Genomic DNA, 22,238 nt, shown 5'->3' with positions numbered 1-22,238 from the left:
TCACTGGACATCCGTGCGGAAAGCCCGTACCTCTCCGTACATGTACAAAGAAAACATATAAAGTGCTGACCCTGTAGCCCCGGATGTTAACTCGACATTAGGATCCCGTCTGCATTGTATTAGTCCGTATTTTTCAATAGATACGTGTTTTAATCCTGTCTGTGTCGGATTCTGTCGGAGGTTTCCTGTATTCCTGGGCGGTAGTGGCGGCGGCGCATCCGGTGAAAGCCGCTAATACACTCAACAGGACAAACGGATTCACCATTCAGCAGTGATACTGCTGAATGGGAACTTAACCCATTGATACCTGGAACGCATCTGTGTCACTTTAGATGTCTTTGGCTATTCAAAAATAGCAGATATACAAGCTCATAGCGCGGCACCGAGTGCCGCGCTACGAGCTTGTAGATCTGCTATTTTTGAAAAATCTTTTTTTTTTTTTTTTAAGATTTCTTTTCAAAAAACTGTTAGGATTTAGATTTTTTTAAAGAATCGCCTCAGGTCTTACTACACTAGTTCTATTGATCCATGCCAGAACACAATCAATTGATTGATCATAACATGCTATGAAAATGCATGCGGCCCACCCATCCGACCGCTACGTGTTAAGTAGTCTGATGGGTGGGCCCGCGGACGCTTTGGAGATTGGAGCGAGTGGGCCCGCTGACCCAGAACGAGGTTGAAGAGAACCGCTGCAGTAAACCAAATGAGAAGTGCGTGGGCACGTGGGTCCATGTTATACAACCAGAGTATTACATTATTAATCCATTAAGACGGGGGAACGCATCTGTGTCATTTTAAGATTTCTTTGGCTATTTCTTTTTTTTAAATCATGGAAAATGTGTGCAAATCTTTGAATATATATATGTGTGTAAAAATGTATGTTTTAAAGCGAACATTTTTAACTCTGATCTGTGCTTCTGGAACAACATGTTTTGAGCTGGGGGTCCGTGGCCAAATACATATAGTTTTGGGGGGGGGGGGGGGGGTCCTTGACATGGAAAAGTTGGAGCACCACTGATATAGCAACATACCGTTAGGATTTAGATTTTTTAGAAATGTATTTGGCCGCGGACCCCCATCTCAAAATGTTTTGTTCCAGGGACCCCCCAGAAGCAAAGATTTGAGTTAAAAATGTATCTATATTCAAAGATTTTCACAAATGTTCAAGATTTGAATTTTTGAATAGCCAAAGAAATCTTATCTCTGGAAAATGTTTTATTGTGTAAATACGGTAAAGATGGGCAGGCAGACAGACGGTATATGAGACAGACAGATAGGCAGACAGACAGACAGACAGGCATAGTCAGGCACACAGAACCAAACGATGGTGACAGAGGAGAAGGTAGGCAGGCCACGGCAGCAGCATATCGTCACTGTCGGAGCAGAAAACCTCGTATCTCCATATTCTAACTTTTTTGTGTTTTGTCGTAAATGAACGCCCTACTTGATCATATTACAGCCAATGGGCAAGTCACAATTTCAAGCCACGGCTGTATTTATAGCGAAAATAGCTGATCAACAAGCTCACAGACAGTGCATCGCGTTGTGACACGTCGTGAGCTTGGCATCGCGACACGTGTGATCTTGCTGATCGGTGAATTTTCGCCAACAGTTCAACTACCGGTACATAGGGGATGTTAGGGTTCTGTAATGACATGCGGAACACCGGGATGCCAGCCAGGTTGAAAGTGGTTAGAATATATATTTGTTTAAGGTGTAGCATGTGCCTCTTTAGTGGGAAATGAGTGTGCACTGTAAATAAATAAAACAATTTGTATAGTTATACTGTGCATCGCACTAACACGCGATATGACTTCAAATCAATATCACCATTATTTCAAACTTTTGCCTCGATTACAATTAACGAACGATTATGTTATACAAAAAGTGAAACATATCAATTTAGTGATTATGAAAAATATGTTAGAATTGTTTTGTGTTGAGCTATATATATATAAATATATATATACAGTATATATGTATATATAGCTTCTCGATTATTTGGTTATAAGTCGGTTATTGGCTCTAAATATCGGTTTAGATATATTTGCAGTTAATTGCCCAGCCCTACAACAGTATTGTTGATTTATTACAATATCATCTACAAGCGCGAAACGCGGCGCGAACTATTGATGCTTTTGTGTGACGCTGTAGTATCAAGTACGGCATTCATTTACAAAAAAACAGAAAAGGTTAGAATACGGAGGTGTCCGCACCGACAGCAACGATAAGAAGAATACGGAGGGATATTCTTTTGACTGAGGGGCAGGATGGTTGGTTGCTTGACCCATTAAGACCGGGAACGCATCTGTGTCACTTTAGATTTATTTGGCTATTCAAAAATAGCAGATATACAAGCTCTTGAAGATCTGCTATTTTCTTTTTTAAGAAATCGTGAAAATGTATGCAAATCTTTGAATATATATATATGCATTTTTAAATCAAATATTTGCTTCTGGGGGTCCCTAGAACAAAATATTCTGAGATGGGGGGGGTCCGCAGACAAATGCATATCATTTTGGGTGGTCCTTGACATGAAAAATGTTTGAGAACCATTGATATTATAGCAACATAAGTTTTTTTTTTCTCCAAAAAAACTGTTTAGAAGACATTTGTAGACTCCACAGAAGCAAAGATTTGAGTTTAAAATGTTCACTTTAAAAAACATATTACATTCAAAGATTTGCAAAAAATTGCAGATCTACAAGCTCGTAGCACGGCACTGATGAGCTTGTAGATCTGCTATTTTTGAATAGCCCAAGTATAAGATAATGGTTAAAGTGGTTAGAATCTAAAATGACAGATGCTTTCCCGGTCTTAATGGGTTAACAGCACTAAGGGGACAAGTTTGAAGGTAGATTTAGTTGCTATCGGGCAGAAACCTTGTATCTCCGCATTTCAACTTTTAGTAACAGCAAACTTTTTTTTTACATCATCATACAAGTTTTGAGTTTTGAAAATAACAGATCTACAAACTCAGCTGTTTTCACAATTTTTAATTTTTTTTCAAATACTAATAAAAAAAGGACGTTATTTTTTTGTTCATACAAGGTTTCCACCCGACAGCAATGATTTGCAGGTGGGGGAGACTTTGTTGAAATTACCTTTTCCTCCATGTGTGGCGTTGACTGTGTGCACATGGGAGCACATAGACAGACAGACAGACAGACAGACAGACAGACAGACAGACAGACAGACAGACAGACAGACAGACAGACAGACAGATAGGCAGACAGACACTGATTAGAGAAAGACGACAGAAGACAAGGACATGCCACAACACACCAGTCTATGCTAAATGATAAATATTGAAGGAATACGTAGATTAACCATAAAACATGCAAATGATGATCGCGCACGCACGCACGCACGCACGCACGCACGCACGCACGCACGCACGCACGCACGCACGCACGCACGCACGCACGCACGCACGCACGCACGCACGCACGCACGCACGCACGCACGCACGCACGCACGCACGCACGCACACACACACACACACACACACACACACACACACAGTCGATTACTCACGTTCGTCCACAGCCTGGGACTTCTGATTGGCTGTTACTTCCCACCTGTTGCATTTTAGAGCGTTCTATATATTCCACGTAAGTCTGAATCATCTGGGATGAGAAGAGACAGCAGATCATTAACCACCTAAGCCCTATATATTTTGTCACACAACGAATAACTGAAAATTGCCAATCTACTTAGCTATCTTTGAACAATTCAAAAAACGTTTTGAACGTTTTCACATATAATAAGTAAGCCCTGCCCATTTCCATTGCCATTTCTCTAGTCTTTGGTATGACCCGGTCAGGGGAATCGAACCAAGTCTCAGGGCAGACACTCTGGTGGTTTAGGTGGTTACAAGGCCACTGAGCTGGGCTTCTCCTTGAATTACTTGTTCATTTTATTTTTTATTATTATTTTATTTAATAATTGGTAGGTTGAAGAAACAGAGGGAAAGAAAGAATAAAAGTAAATAAGTAAATAAATAAATGAAATGTATGATTTGTTGCAAAAACTGTAAGAGGTATGGGTAACCCTTTTCTCCTTTTGATCATGAAATGTACAATATTGTAAAATTGCGAGACGAATAGAGAACACAGCACAAGACGACAAAAGAGATGTTACACAAGGTACAGTGCAGGGGTGGTAGTGTATCGTTGCTGTCAGGCAGAAACCCTGTATCTCAATATTTCAACTTTTTTCAATATAATTAATGCCCTGGTTCATGCACAAAAGTAGTAAGAATAGCAGATCTACAAGCTCTCTGTGAGCTTGTAGGTTAAGGACCCCCAAATTGATTTGTATTTGGCCACGGACCCCCATATGAAAATATTGTGCCAGGGACCCCCAGAAGAGAACATTTGTGTAAACAAAAATCTAAATTATTCCAAAAAGATTTGATTTAATTTTTTTTACAGGATAGCAGACCTACGCATTGTAGCCTAAGCCAGTTCAAGTAGTTGAACTGATTGTGATGCTATATTAACAAATGTTGGTGGGGACCCCCTGGACGCCACTTTGAGAACCACTGGTGTATGGAAAAGCATTATGTCAAGGTTACTGTTAAAAACAGATTGAAGATTGAAGAAATTGTTGATGACTCGATTCATTATTGCCAGCAGTTTGAATGGAAATGGTCATCCATACATTATGAGATTAGATATAGACTGACACAACATGACATAATAGCTGAGAATTCATGTAGATGATGATACGATGCCGCAATTCTGACTGTCATTACTTTGGTGTTCATTATTCAGTTCACTTGATATTCTGTACATTTTGGGGGCAAAGTCTTGTGAAACGTAAGCGACGGTAATCAGATTATGCTGCTATTTGACATAATGCAGTGGATTATGGCAGTGTTTACAACTGCCCGAGGGCAATCAGCAGTTCATAGAGGCTTGTAGTGTTTAAAGTATTATTTCCACGCTTTCAGTGTTGTATGTCTTGATGAATTGAGTCAAAGGACCACAATGGAAACAAACCCCCCGGGGCTTGTTGTGTTATCCTTTTAGCATATCGTGGAAATGTCCAAAACTGTTACTTTTCAGGATTCAAATAAAAAAATAGCAAAAGTAGCAGATCTACAAGCTGCTACTTTTGATGCTTTTGTGTGACGCTGTAGTATGATCAAATAGGGTGTTAACTTACAAAAAAACATAAGAAGTTAAAATATGGTGATAAGAGGTTTCTGCCCAACAGCAACGACCTTTGTATACTGCCGTACTGTCTCCCAAAATTGCGAATAAAGTATCCAATCTAATGACTAAATTGGGGACAAAAGAGGGTAAATGCTAAATTAATTAATTAATTAAGTTTCAGACACAAACGAACAAAGAGAAACATCACCATGACACACATTTCCAGAGATGTGTCCTCCTTACCTCAGTGTGGCGCTGGTGCAGGGCGTTGTATTCCTTCTTCATGTCAGACTCGCGTTCCTCCAGACGAGTGACTGTGGGCCACAGAAAATATTCAAGAACAAAGAACATTATTATCAGTGACTCTTGTCTTGTATTTTTTAAATGAAAGTAATGAGTTCAAATATACCCATTATTCTAACTGACTGGTTCTCAAACTTTTCCATGTCAAGGACCCCCAAAATGATGTGTATTTTGCCACGGACCCACAGCTGAAAATATGTTGTGCCAGGGACCCCGAGAAGAGAAGATTTTGTGTTACTATTTTCATACTATTTTTGACTAGCCCATGTATAAAATATGGATTAAGTGTTTAAAATGATTGTGATGCCCTGGAAAACATCAGCCCCCAAGGAACCATGAAACACCAAAGAAAGAGGGAGTCCCTTCTCAGTACCAAGAAGAACGCAAAGTCTTTTGTTAAAAGGTTAAAGCACTAAAGAGGGCCCTATCTTCCGTGCCGCCTTACCCCTTTGGCACTACCCGCTACCTGTGAATTACGCACAAGGCAGCTGGCGCTGTCCCTAAAGGTTTAGGTTAGTTCACTTTGGTCCTTTTTAGACAAACAAGTATAGTACATACCAGTAAAGCACCTTAAAATGGTCCGAAAAGGTGTAGGCTGAGGCTAAAGCTTATTTTGCCAATCCCATTTAAATACAAAATTAAATATCAAAACAGATCAATGAACATAGTTTCGTAATTTGATTTAACAAAACTGAAAAACAATTGATAAATACATTTACTAATCCAAGTAAGAAAAAAACAAACAAAAAGACAAACAAAAGAAAACATCAAAAAGGAATTTAGAATTTTATACATTTTCATTTATAATACAGTATCAACTAGTTCGGCGTAGTATCACGTAGCTATATAAAAGTATTGCCACAAAAAAAAAAACACCAAACTACACTACCCTTCATTACTAGGTAGATACTGATACATACTTATTAATAGAAAATGCATTAATCTATATTTAGAGCTATTTATGTATTTCATTATTCGACTGTATTCACTAGTTCTTATTTATGATTAGGATCCTCTATTGTAATGTTTTATATTTATTTATTACCTTGGTTATGATTTTTTTTTTTTGTGACTGATGCACACATTTTCAGTTCTTTATCCAAGCTGTTCCATAAACTTACCCCTTTTACAGATATGCATCTACCTTTTGTGTTGGTCCTTGCGTTTGACCTCTTAAATACACGTGTCCCCCTGAGTTCGTACTGAGTCTGTCGCATTTTGAACAGCTCCTGCATGCAGGGTGGAAGTTTATTATGGTGGGCCTTATACATTATTATGGCAGTGTTTAGGTCAACTAAATCTTCTAATTTTAGAGTTTGTTTATTAATAAAGAGTGGATTGATTGGTGCTAGGTAGTCTGTACATACAATATACATTACATTATGCCGACTCCGTTATTTGCGCCTGGAGGTGTGCCCGTGGGCGTGTTGTTGCGTTAACCCTAAAATAGCTATCTTCCTAACCTTAACTACAATTAATTAAATTACACCCTGAACTTAGCTATAACAGCAAACCTGAGGCAGCTGTAAGCTGTAACCCTGGGTTTTTCCTGCAGCCAATCAAATGGGGGTAGAGTGCAGCAACGGAATACCTACAAACCTTCAGAATAGAAATGTTCTCTATTGTTATAGTTGTCATGTTGAAAGTGTCTATAGCAGAGGTTCTCGAAGTGGGGTGCAGCATAAGTAGTTAATACCGCATCACAATAATTTAAACCCCTTTATCCATATTTTATACGTTGGTGATCTACAAGCTCACAGCGCGTTGTGCTTGTACATCTGCTATTTTTGAAATTCTATGACAAATGTCGAAAATGTTTGAATAAACATAAATCTTCTCTTCAATCAATTTGGGGGTCCTTGAGTCTGTAGAGGTAAATGGATGCGTGTAGTTGTGCATAGTTGTCCACTCACTCTGGTCAGAGTAGTTTTTGGTCTTGAGCTCCAGCTGTTTCCCCTGCAGCTCCAGAAACTCCACCTGCATCTGCAGCTCCTTCTTCTCCGACTCCAACGTGTCCTCAAACTCGATGAATTTCTGACGGAAAAAAAACATTTACCAGCAATGTATCACTTTGCAGCACTATAGAAAGCTAGCCTGGTAAACCATCCTGATCGGTATGTGCAGACCGGTCTGGCCCTAAGTGCTGGGTGGGCATTTTGCAGAATACGTGAAAATGTGTGCAAGTCCTTGAATATATATATGTTCTTTTTGAAAGCGAACATTTTAAACTCAAATCTTTGCTTCTGGGTGGTCCCTGGAACAAGATATTGGGTCTGCGGCCAAATACATCATCATTTTGGGGGTCCTTGACATGAAACAAGTTTGAGAACCACTGATATTATAGCAACATAAGTTTTTTCAAAAAACTGTTTTACTGATTTAAAAGACATTAGTAGAATCCCCAGAAAAGAAATTCGCTTTAAAAATATATATTGAAAGATTTGCACACATTTTCACGATTTTTTCAAAAATCTAAAAAGTGGAGGAGCCAATCAGTGTCTGTCAATGACAGGGCCCTGAGTGCAGATGCTGATTGGCTCTCCCACTTTTTGGTCAGCTCTTAGGGCCAGACCGGTCTGCAGAAGACACATGATAATGTGAATTCACGCGACCGGGATGGTTTACCAGGCTACCAGAGAGCAACTCCAGTTGAATTAAATGTTACAAGGTAAAATGTCACATATACCCAGCCATTATTTTCCCTTGGTCAGGGTGAGTGCAGCTAGTAGTAAAAAATGGACAAAGAGGTGATGCTAACTTTTTTCAGCCCTGGGACTGATACAGCAACAGTTGACTCATCAACCCAAGCTAAAGCATTAAACATGAGGAGCCTTACTGTGGAACGAACTCAGCATGTCAAACATGGCCACCTCATATGCTGCTGATGCTATTTCCTCATCTTTGTGACTAAGTCTGCTGCAATATAATTTGTGATGACAATTGCAGCCATAGCTGAATGGGTAGAGGGGCTGTCTGGGAATCAGAAATGTCACTGGCTCACCCCGGTCTGCCCAGTGTTGGCGGACCGGGGCTCCGAAAGTGTCAAAGTGTCCCTGAGCAAGACACTTAACCCCTAACTGCACCCTGGGTGCTGTATTAATATCGGCCACTGTTCATAATACTTAGGATGGATAAATGCAGGGGACAAAATTTCACATATGTGCCAAGTATACAGTGACAAAAAATACCCCAAAAGGAGTGGGGACAAATGTATTTAATTTTTAAACTTTGTTGTAACATGAATAGTGAAAATAGTTGATATACAAGCTCACAATGTGTCACATCGCAACCTGTTGTATGCTTGTAGATCTGCTGTTTTAGATTTTTTTTAATGTTTTAACGATTTAGAAAATATTTGCCTATAATATGCCCAAAATAGGGACCCCAGGGTTCATTTGGTTAAATCTAAATGGCCTCTAGGTGGGAAGAAAGTAATATTTGGGTACCTAGTATAGACAGTAGGATGGGCCTATGTCCTACTCCTCTCTGAACTACAACAGTGCCTTAAAATAGCTCAATTTGCCTCATATGTAAATTTAGCTAGTAAGCTGTCAGGAAAAGGCAAAACATAAAAAGAACAGCCTCTCTGTTCTTTTTTTCATGAAGCTGCTCACAAAGACGTTCTTTTTTCCAGTGCCTCAAGGACACTGAGCCTTAACTAGTTTAAACCGGGAACGCATTTGTGTAACCAACATTATTTAATACTTTGTCTATTCAAAATTAGAAGATATACAAGCTCTATGAGCTTGTAGATTGGCTATTTTTGAAAAAACTTGAACATTTGTGCAAATCTTTGAATACGGTATATATATTTTTAAAGCAAAGATTTAACTCAAATCTTTGTTTCTGGGGGGGTCCCTGGAACAACATATTTTGAGATGGGGGTCGGCGGCCAAATACATATCATTTTGGTGGTCCTTGACATAGTAACCACTGATATGGTAAAATACGTTTTTCAGGAAACTGTTAGGATTTAGAAGACATTTTGTAGAAACGGAACCTCAGGCCTTAATGGGTTAATGCTGTAATCCTCCAACTGCAAAGACAGGGATATGCAGCTGATATGAGCACACAGACCACAGACACAGGACCAGAGTAATAACGCTTGAAACTAATTAGGGCACTTCTATCCCACTGATACTCCCTCATCTGACATAATGGCCTTAACTGTCCGGAGAACAGTCCACAACATGGACAACTGATTTTTCCATTTGACCAACCACATCCCATCCCAAGAAATCATTTTAATATTTACATTCTGTGTATATTCTTCTAAAACTAGGTCTGTTTCCCTTCTCTTTACACAGCACCAAAGTAAACTAGCCCTGTAAACCTTCAAAATACATATGAAACTCAAGATTAGCTTTTGCATATTATCAGCTCTTAAAAGCACATTCTGTACGTATGTGTGTGTAAACGATATACATATTTCAAATCACTAAGCTAACAAAACCATATCGGGCAACGCAATATGCCTGGATATGGATTTTTAAACATGATAACAATTCGGTAGCACTTGCTATGCATCCTATGTGTATAACGCATCATGAACATACTTATAAGGCATTATAATCTGCTCATAACCCTGTATAATCAGATTTATAAGAGCTCATAAATACTCATAATGCTTTATAACCATAACCATAACACATTATAAAGCTTGCTAATGACTTAGTATAAATGCATTGTATTATGCTTATAACACGTGATGATTACAGTTATACATATTCATAACAACGTATAATGCAATCATAAAACATTATACAGCATGTTATAATGACTTATAATGTCAAGTATTATAATACTTCATAATTGCTACCCACTTGGTAACACTTGCTATACAACCCAAAATGTATTCTCATTGTTATAATCCATTATAATCAATCATTTATTATCACAGTTATAATGCATTATAAGTGATAATAAAGCATTATAACAGTGATTAAAATGTGTTACAACAGTGAGTATAAGGCATTTTAGACGTTATAATACAGCATGATTAAATGATCATAAAGTAACAAATGGCCACTTATAATAACTTATGATCATAGTGTAATGCATTATAACAGTAATTATAATGCATTATAACAGTGATTTAAAGGCGATAAAAATGTAATAATACCAGCTTATAAAATGATCATAATGTCACAAATGTTCACTTTATAATAACTTAGAATCACAGTATAATGCCTTATAAGTGATAATAAGGCATTATAAACGTGATAATAAAGCCTTATAAAATGTTCATAAAGTAACAAATGACCACTTATAATAACTTATAATTGTAGTTTAATGCATTATAATAATGCATTATAGTGGTTATTACAATTTATAACAGTGATAATAAAGCATTATCAATTGATTATAATGGATTATAACTATGAGAATTAATTTGGGATGCATAGCAACTGTTACCAATTTGGCAGCAATTAAGAAGTATTATAACACTTGATACTTATAAGTCATTATAAAAGGCCTTATAATGTGTTATGGTTATAAAGCATTATGAGTATTTATGAGCACTTATAAATCTGAATATACAGGGTTATGAGCAGATTATAATGCCTCATAAGTATGTTAATGATGCGTCATACACATAGGATGCATAGCAAGTTCTACCAAGAAGTCTTATGCATGCTCCACAATAAACTATGTAAAGTTTGCACTGTTAATCCACTGGTCATGATTCTGTCTGATGAAAATAATGAATACTTCAGTTCTCTAAATAGACAAGAATGATACGTAGCTTGCGAGGTTAGTTCAGGCAGTATATAGTCGAGAGGTTACACTGCTCATTACTATGTGGGTGGATACAGTGTTATGCAAGACCCACATGTCATACACTGACGTGGCGATCAGCTGACCAATTGGGCGGGTTATTTAAGCTCACCTAAATCTGCGTTCCTTCCGCTGTATGTGTCCCGGGTTTGTAGTTATGCAGCTGTTTGCTCCCACCGCCACACCAGCACCAACAGTGGGCTCTGCTATTAGTTCTGTTCCCCATGGAGGGTTGTTATTGTATATCTATCTCCCTTCTCTTAATGGTTAATGATGGTTGTCTAATTGTGCTGAGCAGGGAGAAAATGTAGCAGAGCCTGAACGCCAAGATAAATGATTATATCCCACACTTGTATTCTCATTCTATTATAATACTGGTTCGATCTGTTCGTGAGTTATCTGACTGAACTATTTTGAAGAGCTCTTCTGCGTATGTCAAGCTATGTCATAGTTGTCTAGAAGCAGTGGTTTCTAAATCAGGGTCCACTTGATTTGTTTTTTCCATGTCATATTATCATTCAAATCGTAGTGTTTTGCCAATTATTTGGGGGCCCACTGGTCTAGAGCGGAATGGCAGTGGAACGTCACAAAAGGCATCAGTGAAGAATATTGTACTGTTTAGTTCTTCCTTCAGAGCAACAGAAGTATAAAAGATTTGATTGGTTTTCAAGATAGTCAAAGGGGCTCTGCCCTTAATGCCCTCAATGCCCTCATACCTGCCTAACTACCTCACCAAAATGAGTGACACCCACAGCCACACCACTAGAGGGACGGTCTGGTACCGCTCACCTATAGAACAAACATTGGTAAATTCTCTTTCTACAGCTCTGCCACCAAAGTGTGGAAACATGCCCTGACACCACGATCTCTTAAAAATGTGGATCACTGGCTTCCTTCAAAACAGGCTACTTTTCCCATTGAACGGTGATGGCATTCACTGCCGGCAGTTTTTTTTTATCCTTTTAGCGCTGACTGTACCTCGTGCTTTTTACATTTCTGTCTAATAAAGTATTGCATCAATCAATCAATCCTGTCATGCACCTGCCTCCAGGGTAAATGTCCTACAGTGGTGCCCTTCAAATGCAGCCCGCATCCAACTACTGTTTCCGACTGCATTAAAAAAAAGTATATAGTAATTGGTATTTGCTATTAGAATGGAGTGGAAAGAACGTCTGGTTTGGGGCTGTGTGTCTAAGAGCTCACAGAAGAAAACTTAAATACACATTTGATTTGTGTTAAAGCTGCATTATGTAACTTGACATTTTTACCATTGAGCCAATAGAGCCTACCTGCTTGCTCAGGGGATAAATTGAATCTTGACCATCAGCTAGTTGAACTATTTTAAAATATTTTTCAAAATAGTCAAACATGGCTAATAAGTTTAGGCATAAGGGGTGAAGCCTGACGATGTTTTTAAAGGGCCAGCTTTACCCATTTTAACCTGAATCCTATTGTTCTGTTTTGAGGAGCCAACCCAGGGCTGTGTGATGTTGTTTTCTCACTGCATAATATCTACACTATAGATTCTATAGTATCGCTCTTCCCTAACTTTTTTGCTTTTCCAAGTGCCTGGTAGGGAATGGCAGGGATCGTGTGGCATTGCTACTGTCTGTACCTAGTAGGGCAGCAATGCATTGCCAGTCATGGTGTTGGAGCAGGCAGTGATGTCATAAGCCAACTCAGCAAAGCCAGAAACACCTTACAGAGACTAACCCATTCAATAATCATTACTGTTAACCATTATTTTATACTTTGGGCTATTCAAAAATAGCTGATCTACAAGCTCATAGCGTGGCACCGAGTGCTGCACTATGAGCTTGTAGATCTGCTTTTTTGTTGTTGAAAATTTGTGCAGTTTTTTACAACACTTTTTTTTTTACTCAAATCTTTGCTTCTGGGGATTCTACAAATGTCTTATGAATCCTAACAGTTTTTTTTTTGTTACTTATGTTGATATTGCTATAATATCAGTACCCCCCCCCCCCCCCCCCGCCCCATTTGTTCCAGTGACCCCCACAAGCAAAGATTTGAGTTAAAAAATATAAGGGCGCCTGATGGAGGGGAAGGGAACTGGTTGGAATAACGTGTTCCTTCCACGCGCTACGTCCTACCGGGGAAACTCTCCCCTGTCAGGTGACAAGAAGGTCAGTTGGCTCTCATGCATTGAAGGAAGCATGAGCTCGGCCCTGGCCTCCCTAGGCTGTGGGGGACTGGTGTAGCGCTGGTGTAGGGCTGGTGTAGTGCCCAGGATCACTTAGGAAATTGGCACCGGGTGAAAATAAATGGGTTACAAAAATCGCGGGATACATTTTTTTATATATATATATATAAATGTATATTCAAAGTTTTGCACTATATCTTTTTCAAAAATAGCAGATCTACAAGTTCATAGCTATGAGCTTGTATATCTGCTATTTTTGAATAGCCAAAGAAATCTAAAAAAAATGACACAGATGCGTTCCCGGATCGAATGGGCTAAAGAACATCTGGAAGTCGGCCCAGTACACCACCAAAACCAAGCTGAGACTGTACCAGAGATGTCCTGTATACATCCTAGTATACGACCGAATGTTGGAGAACGCAACTAAACATTTGAATTTGGCCTGAAAATTGGCCTGAAAACATCTATCAGGACTGTAAATTCAGAGAAATCCCTTTTCTCCTTTGTACCTACAGTGTTTGCATTTGTTGATGACAAGTATTATTGTGTAAATTGTTTATGCTATGATGATGATGAATTGAAAACATAGGACCACAATGGAAACAAGTCCCCAGGACTTTTTTGTGTTATCATTTTAGCCTTAATGTCTGACTGTACCTCGTGCTGTTTACATTTCTGACTAATAAAGTATTCAATCAATCAATCAATCAATCAATCAGTGCACAAAGCACTAATTCTGGCCAACAGTGTCACAGTACAATTTAAGTATTAACCACGTAAAAAAACCCTATACTTCATTGACTGGTGTCCCCCAGGGCTCACTCTGTACATTTTATTTTTCAATCAAAACCGGTCATGGAGGCCTTTGTCATATTCAAACAACACAAGTGAAGTTGAGGAGAGGAGAAGATAGCAACAGAGTACTTTGAGTGAGTGGGCGCTGTTGGACAGCGCTTTGTGTTTGTGTGAGTTTGCATTTCTGAATGTGGATAATAAACTTGTCAACTGATACCAAGGCTTCTGCACAGCATTTTATGATGACAACGCGCCCCACCACTTTAACGCCCGACTTCATCATACTACAGCGTCACACAAAAGCATGAAAAGTAGCAGATCGACAAGCTCGAAACGCAGCGCGAAGCGATGCGTTTTGAGCTTGTCGATCTGCTACTTTTCATGCTTTTTTATTTGAATCCTGAAAAGTAACAGTTTTGGACGTATGAGGTTTCCACCCGACAGAGACGATATATTCGGGGGAGTTTAGCTGAGAGCCTTTCGTTCTGGCTGCAGTGGCATTAATGCCCCTGCTATTTCTGCGTACAGAAACACATCATGGTTAATAGTAAAACAAGTGAATAGCTATATCCTCTAATAAACGCATGCATGTGTGTGTCATAGTTGCCCGTGATCTCTGTGTCTCTGTGTGTGTTGGTCCCTATGTGTGTGTCTGATGAATTATAAAACTGGTGTCGTCGAATGACACACGCTCAGCCCATAGCCAGACGGACAGCTTGCGCCCGATTGGCTAGCTCCACTCCATTGCCAAGACATGTAGCCTGGAGGGATGATGGGTCGAAAACATAATCTCCATCCCCGGAGATTCTGCCCTGGCGGAGATAACAAACTACTGAGCACCTTCAACTTAAACTCTCAATTGCCACTAGTTCAAAAGTCTGATCTCAAGAACTTTTGAAAAGGATTGTTTTTAGCCTCTGACTGTAATGGTTATGAAATTTTTTATATTTTTACCATGCTGTTCTTATATTTTATTTTATTAATTTATAGTATTCCTATTATTTTACATAATGGCATCCTATGCATTTTATTTATTACTAAAATCTTTGTTTGTTTTAAAATGATGTTTATTATACCATGCAAACAAACACCTCGCTGTCAGACTAGGTGCCCGGACTGCTACACCAGCCGTCCGTGCCATAAATGAGGGTCACTTCTTAATGGCTTCTCGAGGTGAAACAAAGGGTGATGACGACGATGAAATCTCCGACAACCTACGTGAAACGTGCCAAAGTAAGCGCGCCATCTTACATAGGCTGGCGGAAAGCGAGTCTCGACATACAGGTCCACCACGCCATCTAAGCTAAATCAGCGGTCATATAAGTGGACGTGTTGGGAGAAAGAGCAGAGTCAGTGAAGAAGGGATCATACCAGAGGACAACCTCAGAATGAGAAGACAACAACAAGGACTAGCTAACAAGCCTGTCACAATTATTAACATGATCGTCTAATCGCAATTATTTGAGATAATCGCAATTCTTTTTTGCATAATCGTTTCAATGTTGAGAAATGTTCAAATATTTTGAAACCTTTCCCAAAAATAGTGGAAATAGCAGATCTACAAGCTCACAACGTGTCGCGACGCATTGGATCGGCTATTTCCACTATTAATATTTTTCTTTTAAAGTATAAAGTTATTAAATATGTCAGTCATTTTCTTTGTATATTTAGGTTATTTGCCATATCTGCCCTGTGCAACCTCAAAGCCTAAAAAAGCCAAACAGAAATGTAATTCTTCATTCATAATGTTCCCAGTGTTCAACGACAAAAAACGACAAGGAAATCGTTAATCACAATTATTTGTGGTACAATTAATCGGCACGTAAAAATGTCATAATCGTGACAGCCCTACTATAGCTAACAGATACTGTAAATTACTGTAATCCTGGTCACACAATGTTACACAAGGACAATCGTGGGTCGGAGGAGAAGAGGCGTTTGCTTTTGTTTACCGTCAGGCTGAGTCAAAGAGGCCCTGTAATCCGAGACCCCCAGTGTTGTTCACCACTCCCTGCATCTCATGAGAGGAGGATGCACATTGGTGGGTTATTGCTGTTGTCTGGCCTTGAGATTCTCTCTCTCTCTCCCTCCCTTGGCTGGGTACTTATTCCTCCATGTCTATGTGTTCATTGTCTCTCTATATCTCACGGTTCACTCTCACGACTGATAATGTCTGTATGACCAAATTTTAATGTGCGATTTGTGAATCAGTGTTTTTTTTATGACCTGAACTAATTTATTTTTCTCAGAAACATCTGTGGCTCTCTGCCTCTCTGTGGCTCTGTCCGACTCTCCTCATAAGCACAAATCAGGTTACAAAAGCAGGCGTCCTCAATGTGCTCCTCTGTGTACTATTGATTTACCATGATTCCCCCAGCCCTTCACGACTCATCCCAACCCCCACCATGCTTCTCTGTCAGGCACAAACACACAGCTATATCTCTGCATATTTGTCACATAAAAATTTAGCACCATCACTTGAGCAAAGATGTGGTGGCTTCCTTCCTTTCACTGGCTTGACTGAGTACTAGTTGTCGAACCTGGATACTCCCCTACTGCACATACACACAGTGGTGGAAAAAGTACTTGCATTTCTTACTTAAGTGAAAGTATCAATCACTGCAATGTAGAAATACTCTGTTACAAGTAAAAGTACCAAATAAAACATTTACTTGAGTAAAAGTACAAATGTATTGCTATCAAAATGTACTTAAAGTACCAAAAGTTGAAAGTACTCATTATGCAGAATGTCACGTTTCACATATTTTCAATTGTATAAGAATCTTTTGAAAATAGCCGATCTACAAGCTGTGTTGCATCGCGACGCATTGTGAGCTTGTAGATCGGCTATTTTCAAATGGCTGAAATGTGTATAGGGCTGAAGTGGTTAATGTATGTTAAAATGTAATGTAATTATGTTGTAATAATAATCTAAATCTACAAAGTAACTAGTAGTGACTAAAGTTTTCAAATAATTGTAGTGGAGTGAAAGTATAATATTTTCCTCTGAGATGTAATGGAGTAGATGTAAAAGCACTGAAAATTGGAAATACTCCAGTAAAGTAAAAAAAAAAACTCAAAATTGTACTTAATTACAGTACTTGAGTAAATGTACTTAGTAACTTTACATCACTGCATACACAGTATATCAAAGAATATCAAACCCAGTACCTGGCAGAAAACCAAGAACCAGAAAAAGCATGCCTGAATTAGAATATAACAATAGGTACATGTAACAGATATGAAAATGCCAAAGATTCAAACCAATTATTCTAAAGTTTAACCACATAAATCCTTTTTACTTAGTTGTCCGTATACTTTTGGGCCCTATTCTTAGTTGACCGTATTACTGTGGCAACAAAATATCTTCCCCAAACACAGCCGATCTAAAAGCTCACCTGTGTAGCCAAACTGCATGAGATGGTGTCAAATGAATTGACACATGTCATGTATGCCAAGACAAAACAAAACAAAACAAAACAAAACACAGAACTATATCCATTGATATAAAAGTATAGATACTGTGTAGGTTAAGGATTCCCAAACTTTTCAGGCCGTGATCCCCAAAATAATCATATTTGAACTGGGGACCACCCACCCTGACAAGCACTTGGAGTTGTAGGAATTGAGACATAGATTACATTTCATTTGACTCGGTTTCACAGATAAATAGCCGAACTACAAGCTCACAACGCCTCGCAATGTGAGGCATTGAGAGCTTGTAGATCAGCTATTTTCACTCTTTCTTAGGTAATATTTGACAATTTGGCAAATGTTTAACAATTTGTTATAGTATAGTTTGTTGATTACTATTGACGCAGTAATGGCCTTATTCTTCCACTTTAGAGGTATTAAAAAGGTCTAGGTCATTAAATTGTCATATCAGAAATGTGCAGATACCCTGTATACACGTATACTGTATGTTGGTCTGTTTAGCAGACTATGGTGGCTCGTGTGAGACAACCAAGGCATGGATGCGTGTGTAACTGTGTAATGATAACTAATAACAGATTCATGAAAAAATTAAATCACTTTTGACCGCAACAAATAGCATAAGTAGCGATATGCTTAAGGGCTCCACTCTATGCTATGGGGGCTGCTGGGGAAACTGGACGACAGAGGCAATTCCGCAAATAGATCCCATGGCCAGTCATTTGGGATCAATATAAGTAGGAAAAAAGGCTCTATGTTATTTTAGTCCGGACTTGTCCTTTAAGCATATCCTCTGGGGACCCCCCAAAATAATTTGGGACCCCCCTGGGGGTCCCGGTCCCCAGTTTGGGAACCACTGCTGTAGGTCATAATACACACCTAAAGTCTGTATTCACAGCCACAGACTTTGCTGGGGAACCTAATTGCTATGGATACCATGACCAACACATCTTCATATGGAACATGTCATGTCCATGTTTGTTAGGGAGGCAAAGCATTGTCCATTCTGCACATTTATTTCTATGGCCGATATGTTACAGCATTTTTGATACTTGACTTTGTAAAAGTGGCACGTACAATTTGTCAATTGAGCAACATCCACAGAAAGATGCAGTGTTATTTAGGCGTTAATTATCCCTTCCCCCAGCCGGATTTCTGTGAAACCAAACAAATCTATAGAACCACTGCCTGTACTTTTCCTCTTAAAAACACACTCTTAACATAGATGTCTTCACACAGTCGCTTGTCACATCATGAGAACCATGAAAATGTTTGAGAAGACAAAAAATATAAATAACCCCCTAAGCAATATATTTACATGTCATCTCCTTCATTTAAAATAATGGATACGCATCGTGGCGCAGTAGCTACAGCTGGTACATTAGACTGAAGTACCTGTATGTTTCAATTAGAAAATCAGCTCAACGTTCAAAAAAAAAGTTCAACGCCAAATGTTGGACCCTTTCCCCATGATTTTACTCATTTGACATCAGTATGTTACTCACACATACTTTGTGATTACATTTGGATCAAAGAAAGAATTTCATACCTAAAGTGAAGACGCAACAAAATAACAGAATGCAAAGAGCACGGAACAGATGATAGAGCTCACTTAAAGCTGATACTAGCTGGTTTGATTGTGATATATTAACCACCCTGTATACTAGTAGTACGTCATCAAATAGCAAAAATAGCTTATCTACAAGATCACAAGCTTTTTATTCCTTATATAATCAACAAATCGACACAAAAGGTTCTAACTTCTCACCCCCTGCAGTTGTGTTTACTTATCTCATCAGCTTGTGTGCGGGGCCCAAATATATATACACCATGGATCTGTATTATTAATCCCCTGCTTTCATGATTTGTAGCACTCAATGTATGATAGAGGTGTGCAAAAACTTCAGTAACACTATTGTTATTATTATAGTAGTACTAGCAGGGTAGTACTAGCAGTTGCCATATACTAGTTAAAAGATTACTGAAGTCCTAGCCAATGTTGCAGAAACGGTGCGGTCAATTAGACCTCCGTGCCAGTGTGCTCCCTACATGCTTAACACTATTTCACAACTCTCAACTGAAAATTCATAATTTTTCTCTTGCCAAATGGTAAAAGCAGATGAATATGTCAAAAAGCAAATCTGGACTTTTATACAAGACATTTCTCTGGGAAACTAGCCTATCATGGCATGATTATGTTTGGACTGTAAGTCTTGCTAAAACCTTTTTGGGAAAGGATGGCAACTGGATATATTGGATGTGAGGATGTTGCCTTCCGTCAAATTTTACACAGTAAAATCCTCAGTGCTAATTTATCCATGTATAACTCTGAGAGTGAACAAATGTAACCAAATGGATCCATATGGGTCCATTTGGTTACATTTGTACACTCTCAGAGTTTATATGACTTACATTGACTCTCCAGGGCTTTAGTCCAGGGGTCTTCAACAAGGGGTCCGGGACCCCAAGGGGGTCCACAGAGCTACTACAGGGGGGCCACTAAATGTTTGTGTGATAGGAACTTTTTTTAATTTATTTTTACATTAACCACTTGAACCATAGCATTCCTAATCTGGGTGGAACTTGCCAAAAATAGCTTATAGATCTGCTATTTTCGGAGAAGAGATTTGGTGTAGTGGGGAAAAAAGAGTTTACTAAGTATTGAGAGTTTAAGTGGTTAAATTAACAAACAAAAAAATTACACAACACTGATGACAGTGCTGTCAAACAAGTCTATGAAGAAATCTATGAAATCTATGAAAAAGTTTCATCTGCAACACAATTCTATACAACATGTAGTGGGTCCCTGCTTCATCTCTCTCTCTCTCAACTTTAGTCAGTGGTTCTCAACCTTTTCAGAACATATTATTATATTGAAATAGGGACCCCCACCCTGGAATGCAGGAGTTGAGGCATTCAATTTTGTTTGACTCGGTTCCAAAGATAAATATATTTAAAAGAAAATGTGCTTCTTTCTTATAAAATTTGACAATTTGGCCAATGTTTGACCAGTTTTTATAGTATAGTCTGTTGATTACTTTTAATGCAGTGATGGACTTTTTCTTTCTTCATTTCTTTCTTTTGAAGGTATTAAAAGGTCTTAAAAGTCCTTAAATTGTGATTTTCACTTCACTGTCATCTGCAGACCCCCCCCCCCCCCAGAAATCATGTGCGACCCACAGGTTGTGAACTAATAAGGGGTCCTCGGGCTGAAAAACGTGGGGAAAAGACCCCTGCTTTAGTTGGTCTGTATATCAGTGGTTCTCAAAGTGGATTCCAGGGACTCTCTCTGCATGGGTTCCTTTAGGCCTTTGGGGGTCTAAATTGACCCTCACAAGTCTGACAGTATACAAATGGAACCAAATGGACCACAGTTGAGGGGAGACATTGACATTTTTAAGTTTGAGAACCATTGCCTGTTGCGTATCAGTGGTTCTCAAACTTTATCATGTCAAGGACCCCCAAAATGATAATGTATTTGGCTGCGGACCCCCATCTCAAAAGATATTTTGTGCCAGGGATTTTTCAAAAAATATGTTTGAATAGCCAAAGTATATGAAATATGGTTAAAGTGGTTCAAATGATTGTGACCCCCCCCCCCCCCCAGCCCCCAAGGACCACTTGAACCCACCTCCTCCGCCTGCTTCCGCAGCGCCTTCTCCCTCTCGTACTGGGTGATGAGCTGCTCGTTGTCCTCCTTCAGCAGCTCCAGCTCCACCTCGTGCTCCTGGTTCTCCGTCAGCACGGCGTCCAGGTTCTCCAGCACGTTGACCACCAGGGGCATCAGCTCCTTCACCACCTCCTCGTCGTAGCTGCGGATGAGCCGCTCGAACTCCCGGTAGATGCTGTTGGCCAGGCCCGACACGCGCTCCGACATCACGGACACGGAGCCGTAGTCGTCCTGGTACACCACCTCGTCCAGCTGTAGCTCCATCATCTTGTCTGGGTGGATGGTGGTGGTGATGATGATGGTGGTGGTTTCAGGTTCCTGTGGAACAGCTGCCGGGCCTATGATACTGTACTGTATTATGCTAGGCTATGAGGGTTATACGATCCAATCAACGTCAAAGAAAAGGGGGGCACGTAATCACAGTCTTTTCCCCTTCTAAATCAAGACAATGGTATTTATGACATGTTTCAGCCAGGACCGGGTCCGTTACAATATAAACACCTATTGCCACAGAGCGTGACGACGGCTGTGTTTACAGCGCATAACCTTGAAGCAGGCTGGTGAAATATTTAGGATCCTATATTTTGATGTAAAGAGGGAGGCCCCCTCCTCCTCCTCCTCCTCCTCCTCCTCCTCCTCTGCTGCTCCTCGGGAACCAGCAGCTTCGATGAGAAGAACGGTCCTCAGCTACCGTTTCCCCCTCGACGTCAACGTCCAATCCCGGGAGCGATGCTGCGCGTCGCGCTGTCCAGCCTGTGGATGTTGTGGGTCGGCCCTCGCCGAGTCCATACCGAATAATAATGCACCTGCTGCCTCTCTCTCTCTCTCTCTCTCTCTCTCCCTCTCTGTCTGTCTCTCTCTCTCTCTCTCTCTCTCTCTCTCTCTCCCTCCCTCTCGCTCAGCAGCAGCCGCAACGGTGGATCCTAGCCATTAC

The 22,238-nt window shown here is 39.7% G+C and overlaps 1 protein-coding gene across 1 annotated transcript in view; it reads right to left on the bottom strand.

Annotated features, from left to right (window-relative positions):
- The window catches only part of mapk8ip3 (mitogen-activated protein kinase 8 interacting protein 3), a 58,347-nt gene extending 36,535 nt beyond the window's left edge, over positions 1–21,812 (bottom strand). Inside the window, exons 1-5 of the mRNA XM_080447323.1 lie at positions 21,266–21,812; positions 7,382–7,502; positions 5,409–5,479; positions 3,541–3,632; positions 3,108–3,131 (exon numbers count right to left, since the gene is read on the bottom strand). Of these exons, the coding sequence (XP_080303449.1) occupies positions 3,108–3,131; positions 3,541–3,632; positions 5,409–5,479; positions 7,382–7,502; positions 21,266–21,571 (614 nt within the window). The 5' untranslated portion in view covers positions 21,572–21,812. The remainder of the gene's footprint in view (positions 1–3,107; positions 3,132–3,540; positions 3,633–5,408; positions 5,480–7,381; positions 7,503–21,265) is intronic.
- Between the last annotated feature and the right edge of the window lie 426 nt (positions 21,813–22,238).

This window comes from Gymnoscopelus braueri, assembly GCF_963280865.1.
Source record: "Gymnoscopelus braueri genome assembly, chromosome: 13".
NCBI classification, from domain to species: Eukaryota; Metazoa; Chordata; class Actinopteri; order Myctophiformes; family Myctophidae; genus Gymnoscopelus; species Gymnoscopelus braueri.
This window is presented reverse-complemented; position numbering and strand designations above follow the sequence as displayed.